This window comes from Pollachius pollachius (genome assembly GCF_949987615.1).
Source record: "Pollachius pollachius genome assembly, chromosome: 2".
Taxonomy (NCBI): domain Eukaryota; kingdom Metazoa; phylum Chordata; class Actinopteri; order Gadiformes; family Gadidae; genus Pollachius; species Pollachius pollachius.
In genome coordinates, this window is record NC_136935.1 from 7,883,580 (window position 1) to 7,891,079 (window position 7,500).

At 48.7% G+C, this 7,500-nt stretch overlaps 1 protein-coding gene across 1 annotated transcript in view; it reads left to right on the forward strand.

Moving 5' to 3' along the window:
- Positions 1–7,500, forward strand: part of qkib (QKI, KH domain containing, RNA binding b) — a gene marked incomplete at both ends in the record, with an annotated part of 23,482 nt that overhangs the window by 448 nt on the left and 15,534 nt on the right. The window contains one exon of the mRNA XM_079729053.1: positions 6,591–6,730. Coding sequence (XP_079585179.1) covers positions 6,591–6,730 — 140 coding nt within the window. The remainder of the gene's footprint in view (positions 1–6,590; positions 6,731–7,500) is intronic.

Genomic DNA, 7,500 nt, shown 5'->3' on the forward strand with positions numbered 1-7,500 from the left:
GCTGGCGTGGTGATGTGGGTTGGAGACCCACCGTGGGTTCAGAACCCAGACCGAAAGGTTATCGTTTATACGGAAGCGGTGGACCTATGAGACCTACGGCCTTCCTCTTCACCATGCACCAATCGGACGCCAACGCTCAGAGTGAAACTCTCCACTGCAGAAGTGCGTGTGTGTTGGTGTGGGGGGGCCTGTTGGTTCTGTGTGGCAGCGGGCAAGACCCCTCACGTGTTGATAGCGGCCGGGCCCAGGACCTCCTTCCTGGGGGTCCCGGTCCGACTCGGAGTCCTGTGGTTTAGAGGAAGTGTCGTCTGGGCGGAAGCTGCTCTCCGTCCTGGCTTCCTGTGTCTCCGCTCTGACGCCTCCAGACCCGACCAGTGAGCTTCCTCTGCTCGCAGCGGAGGTTCCTGTCTCCTCTGTGTTCACCATCGGACCTCAAAGCTCCTCTCCTCTGTCATCCTCTCCCCTCTCTCTCCTCTCCTCCTCTCTCTCCTCTCCTCCTGTCGTCTCCCCTCTCCCCTCCTCCTCTCTCTCTCCTCTCCTCTCCCCTCTCCTCCTCTCTCCACTCCTTCTCTCCTCTTCTCCTCCCTCTCCTCTCTTCTCCTCTCTCCTCTCCTCTCTCCTTCTCCCTCTCCTCTCCTCGCTATCCCTTTCTCCTATCCCATCATCACAGCTGTGTTTTCCAATGACTGTGGGTGTCTGTGTGTGTGGGTGTGTGTGTTTGTGTGTGTATGTGTCGATGTATGTTTGTCTGTTTGTGTGTGTCAATGTCTCAATGTGTGTGTGTGTGAGCGTGTGTGTGTGTGTGTCGATGTGTGTGTGTGTGTGTGTGTGTGTGCGTGTATGTATGTGTGTATATTTGTGTATGTGTGTGTATGTATGTGTTGATGTATGTGTGTATGTGTGTGTGTGTGTCTCGATCTGTGTGTGTGTAAGAATGTACGTGTTGATGTGTATGTGTGTGTGTGTGTGTGTGTGTGCGTGTGTGTGTCTCGATCTGTGTGTGTGTGTGTATGTATGTATGTGTTGATGTGTGTGTGTATGTGTGTGTGTGTGTGTGTGTGTGTGCGTGTGTGTGTCTCGATCTGTGTGTGTGTGTGTATGTATGTATGTGTTGATGTGTGTGTGTATGTGTGTGTGTGCGTGTGTGTGTGTGTGTGTGTGTGTGTGTGTGTGTTTGCCACACATGTGGATCACTAGCGGACAGAGTGTGTTTTCTTTCTGACATTTCTTACTAATTCTTCCGCTGGTGTCCTGACCCCCGCGTAGCACGCCACCCCTGAACCCCCTGTGACCCCGCGACCTGCCCCGTTACACCCTGATCCCACACACACGTGCACGCTCGCTGGCGGAGGACACATCTGGAGCTGATGGAGGTCCCGCAGAGCATCAGGGGGAGGGGGGGAGGGAGGGGAGAGGAGGGGGGAGACAGCTGTGTGGGAGAGACAAGAAAACCAAACATCTCCTGAGACACACACACACACACACACACACACACACACACACACACACACACACTCTGTGCTGATGGGGTGTGTTCCTCCCAGCTTGTTTTGGGACTCAGCAGGCTCTGAAACTTCATCCTAAAAGCAACAGACACACACACGCTAAAAACATGCTAAGAACACACTAAACAAGAACTGGGTGGCACAGGTTCTCTCTCCCTCTCTGTCCCCCTCACTCCCCCCTTCTCTGTCTTTCTCTCTTCCTCTCTCTCTCTCTCTCTCTCTCTCTCTCTGTCTCTCTGTCTCTCTCTCTCTCTCCCTCTTTGGCTCTCTCTCCCCCCTTTCCCCCACCTCTCTCTCCCCCCTCTCTCTCTCCCCCTCTCCACCTCTCTATCTTTCTCACCCTCTCTCTCTCTCTCCCTCTCTCCTTCTGTCCCCTCTCTTTCTCTCTCTCTCTCTCTCTCTCTCTCCCTCCCTTAACGCTCTCCCCTTTTCTCTCTCTCTTACTCCCCCTCTCTCCCTCTCCCCTTTTCTCTCTCTCACTCCCCCTCTCCCCTTTTCTCTCTTTCTCTCTCCCCCTCTCTCACTCCTTCTCTCACTCCCCCTCCCACCCCCCCCCCTCTCTCTCTCTGCAGTGAGTGGTCTTCCAGACTTCTTCATTACACTAAGTCATGCTGCTCATCGCCTAATGGCTCTAATGAATTAATACACTCAAATAGAGGTGGGGGAGAGGGAGGGGGGGGAGGAGGAGGGGAACTGGAGGAGAGAGAGGAGTGGAGGAAGGGAGAGGGAGGAAGAGGAGAGGGTAGGAAAAGGGAGAGAGGAGGAGAGGGTGAAGGGAGGAGGAGGAGGAGAGGGGAGAAGTGTGTTCTGCAGAGAGGGAGGTTCAGTCGTCGTATTGAACAGCTCGGTGAACCGAGGAGAAAACTACCTCTCCTCTTCAGCCCTCACTCTCTCGTCTCCCCTCTCCTCATCTCTCATCATCTCTCCTCAGATCTCCTTTCCTCTCCTCTCCTCGTCTCGTCTCCTCATCTCTTCTCCTCAACTCTACTCCTCTCCTCTCCTCCTCTCCTCATATCTTCTCCTCACTAAGCAATCGACCCTGTGCAGTTATTTACTCTTATTGGTTGCTGATACTCCATTGATGATTGGACAGAATCTCAGAAACTGTGCTTTGATTGGCTGAGAGAGGGTTACATGTAATCTAATTCAATTTTTATGTGACGCATTATCTGATTGCGTAAAGTGACCTACAGCTGGAATAGTTCTATAAGGTTTAACTAGATTAGGGGATGCATTCGTACACATAGGTCAGCCCGCTGGCTGTAAACACAGTCTGTTGTTTGCAGTGAAATCCAGACATTGTATCTAATCCCAACATCAGGCTCTCAGTTTGAAGCTCAGGGCTCTTAGGTGTGGTGATAGGGTGAGGGTTTGGTGAAAAGTTGTGGTGATAGGGTGAGGGTTTGGTGATAGGGTTTGGTGATAGGGTGAGGGTTTGGTGAAAGGGTGAGGGTGTGGTGATAGGGTGTGGGTGTGGTGATAGGGTGAGGGTGTGGTGATAGGGTGAGGGTTTAGTGATAGGGTGAGGGTTTGGTGAAAAGTTGTGGTGATAGGGTGAGGGTTTGGTGATAGGGTTTGGTGATAGGGTGAGGGTTTGGTGAAAGGGTGAGGGTGTGGTGATAGGGTGTAGGTGTGGTGATAGGGTGAGGGTGTGGTGATAGGGTGAGGGTTTGGTGATAGGGTGAGGGTGTGGTGATAGGGTGAGGGTGTGGTGATAGGGTGAGTGTTTGGTGATAGGGTGAGGGTTTGGTGATAGGGTGAGGTTGTGGTGATAGGGTGAGGGTGTGGTGATAGGATGAGGGTTTGGTGATAGGGTGAGGGTGTGGTGATAGGGTGAGGGTTTGGTGATAGGGTGAGGGTTTGGTGATAGGGTGAGTGTTTGGTGATAGGGTGAGTGTTTGGTGATAGGGTGAGGGTGTGGTGATAGGGTGTGGTGATAGGGTGAGGGTTTGGTGATAGGGTGAGTGTTTGCTGATAGGGTGAGGGTTTGTTGATAGAGTGAGGGTGTGGTGATAGGGTGAGGGTGTGTTGATAGAGTGAGGGTGTGGTGATAGGGTGAGGGTTTGGTGATAGGATGAGGGTTTGTTGATAGGGTGAGGGTGTGGTGATAGGGTGAGGGTTTGGTGATAGGGTGTGGTGATAGGGTGAGGGTTTGGTGATAGGGTGAGGGTTTGTTGATAGGGTGAGGGTGTGGTGATAGGGTGAGGGTTTGGTGATAGGGTGAGGGTGTGGTGATAGGGTGAGGGTGTGGTGATAGGGTGAGGTTGTGGTGATAGGGTGAGGGTGTGGTGATAGGATGAGGGTTTGGTGATAGGGTGAGGGTGTGGTGATAGGGTGAGGGTTTGGTGATAGGGGTAGGGTTTGGTGATAGGGTGAGTGTTTGGTGATAGGGTGAGTGTTTGGTGATAGGGTGAGGGTGTGGTGATAGGGTGTGGTGATAGGGTGAGGGTTTTGTGATAGGGTGAGTGTTTGCTGATAGGGTGAGGGTTTGTTGATAGAGTGAGGGTGTGGTGATAGGGTGAGGGTTTGTTGATAGAGTGAGGGTGTGGTGATAGGGTGAGGGTTTGGTGATAGGGTGAGTGTTTGGTGATAGGGTGAGGGTGTGGTGATAGGGTGTGGTGATAGGGTGAGGGTTTTGTGATAGGGTGAGTGTTTGCTGATAGGGTGAGGGTTTGTTGATAGAGTGAGGGTGTGGTGATAGGGTGAGGGTTTGTTGATAGAGTGAGGGTGTGGTGATAGGGTGAGGGTTTGGTGATAGGGTGAGGGTTTGTTGATAGGGTGAGGGTGTGGTGATAGGGTGAGGGTTTGGTGATAGGGTGTGGTGATAGGGTGAGGGTTTGGTGATAGGGTGAGGGTTTGTTGATAGGGTGAGGGTTTGGTGATAGGGTGAGGGTGTGGTGATAGGGTGAGGGTGTGGTGATAGGGTGAGGGTTTGGTGATAGGGTGAGGGTTTGGTGATAGGGTGAGGGTTTGGTGATAGGGTGAGGGTGTGGTGATAGGGTGAGGGTTTGGTGATAGGGTGAGGGTTTGGTGATAGTTTCTGCAGACTGCAGCTCTTCCGTTTGGCCGTTCCTCCTGCTGGTGGTTGTTTGAGGGTTTAATGTAATCATCGCATTGGCACAGTAACGATGGCTTCCAGTTGGAAACTGATCCTGAATAAGTGGAAGAGTCAAAGGGGAGCTAGCTAGATGTGAGACTGTAAAGGACAGAGGTGAGCTAGTTGGATGTGAGACTGGACCAGTCGGAATTGAGCTAGATAGATGTGAGACTGTAAAGGTCAGAGGTGAGCTAGGTGGATTTGAGACTGTAAAGGTCAGAGGTGAGCTAGATAGATGTGAGACTGGACCAGTCAGAGGTGAGCTAGGTAGATGTGAGATGTGGTGGGTAGGCTTCCCAGTTAGTGGGGCTGGTGGGTAGGCTTCTCAGTTAGTGGGACTGGTGGGTAGGCTTCTCAGTTAGTGGGACTGGTTCTCCATTCCCGTCCATCTGCTGTAAGCTGCCACCTGCTGCTCCAATATCACCCAGAGTGCTTCATTAAAACTCCCAGCATGCACTCTGCTCCCCGCAAATCACTTGCAGAAATAAAACCAAGGGGTCGTCGCGTCTCCTCCTGCCATCCTGTGTGTGTGTGTGTGTGTGTGTGCATGCGTGCGTGCGTGCGTGCGTGCGTGCGTGCGTGCGTCGTGCTTCTGTGTGTGTGTGTGGTGTGTGTGTTCTTGTGTGTGTGTGTGTGTGTGTGTGTGTGTGTGTGTGTGTGTGTGTGTGTGTGTGTGTGTGTGTGTGTGTGTGTGCCTGCCTGCTTGTGTGTGTGTGGAAAGACTTAGAAGGCTCTGGAGAGGAATAGAGAGAGATCGAGAGGAGGGGCGAGGGAGAAGGAGATGAGGAGAGAGGAGGAGAGAGATTAGGAGGAGAGAGGAATGAGATGAGAGGAGGAGAGAGAGGAGGAGAAGAGGGAGGTTACAGTTATAGAGAACATGCAGAATCAAAAATGTGTTCTTGTGAGGAAGTTATGTGTGCAGGTACACACATGTACACACACATACACATGTGTATGTGTGTGAATGTTTTTGTTGTGTATATATATACATATATATATGTATACTGTGTGTAAATATATGAGTAAACATGTATATATATATTTTGGGGCTCTTCCAAAGTATAAATAATGTTTTGTGTTTTAATCTGTAACTTGAGTTGTTATATATAACATTAAATATTAACCCAGATACTCTCTCTTTCCCCCGCACTGCATGCTGGGAAGCCCGCCCCCTGATGAGTATTATGGGATGTTTTTGGTGATGAGGAATTATTGCTGCTGGCATTTACCAGCCAGCATGACACTTTTCATTCACTGTGTGTGTGTGTGTGCGTGTGTGTGTGTGTTTGTGTGTGTGTGTGTGTTTGTGTGTCACACCACGTATGTGTTTTTTGTAGTATAAAATGTAAAATATATATATTATATAATATGTGTGTATGTGTTATAGAGATCATTTGCGTGAGAAAAAAATGTATAGAATAGAAGATATATATTATAATATATCTAATATATATATGATATAATGTATATATAATGTATATATCATGAGTATACATCATATAATGTATTTACAATGTACAGTATGTATGATGTATATAATGTATAAATATTATATAATGATATATATGTTATTTATAATGTATATGTGTATAATCATTGTATTTATAATGTGTATAATATATATGCCGTGTGTGTTGCAGAGATCAGCCGGTCGAGGAAGGACATGTACATAATGTATATAATGTATATATCATGTCTATATAATATATATACCGTGTGTGTTGCAGAGATCAGCCGGTCGAGGAAGGACATGTACATAATGTATATAATGTATATATCATGTCTATATAATATATATACCGTGTGTGTTGCAGAGATCAGCCGGTCGAGGAAGGACATGTACATAATGTATATAATGTATATATCATGTCTATATAATATATATACCGTGTGTGTTGCAGAGATCAGCCGGTCGAGGAAGGACATGTACATAATGTATATAATGTATATATCATGTCTATATAATATATATACCGTGTGTGTTGCAGAGATCAGCCGGGTGAGGAAGGACATGTACAACGACACGCTGAACGGCAGCGAGCGGCGCCTCAGCGAGCTTCCGGACGCCAGCGGCCCCACGGTGCAGCTGCAGGAGAAGCTCTACGTCCCCGTCAAGGAGTACCCTGATGTGAGTACTACTACCTAGTGCTACTACTAATACTACCTATAGAAGCTCTACGTCCCCGTCAAGGAGTACCCTGATGTGAGTACTGCTACCTAGTGCTACTACTAATACTACCTATAGAAGCTCTACGTCCCCGTCAAGGAGTACCCTGATGTGAGTACTACTACCTAGTGCTACTACTAATACTACCTATAGAAGCTCTACGTCCCCGTCAAGGAGTACCCTGATGTGAGTACTGCTACCTAGTGCTACTACTAATACTACCTATAGAAGCTCTACGTCCCCGCCAAGGAGTACCCCGATGTGAGTACTGCTAGTACCTAGTACTACTACTAATACTACTACCTATAGAAGCTCTACGTCCCCGTCAAGGAGTACCCTGATGTGAGTACTACTACCTAGTGCTACTACTAATACTACCTATAGAAGCTCTACGTCCCCGCCAAGGAGTACCCCGATGTGAGTACTGCTAGTACCTAGTACTACTACTAATACTACTACCTATAGAAGCTCTACGTACCCGTCAAGGAGTACCCTGATGTGAGTACTACCTAGTACCTAGTACTACTACTACTACCGCTACCTAGTACTACTACTAATACTACCTAGTACTACTACCTATAGAAGCTCTACGTCCCCGTGAAGGAGTACTCCGACGTGACTGCAAATCTAGATAGTTTGCTCTAGGTTTTAGGTAGTATGTTACAGGTTTTAGGTAGTTTGCTCCAGGTTCTATGTAGTTTATTCCAGGTTACAGGTAGTTTGTTTTAGGT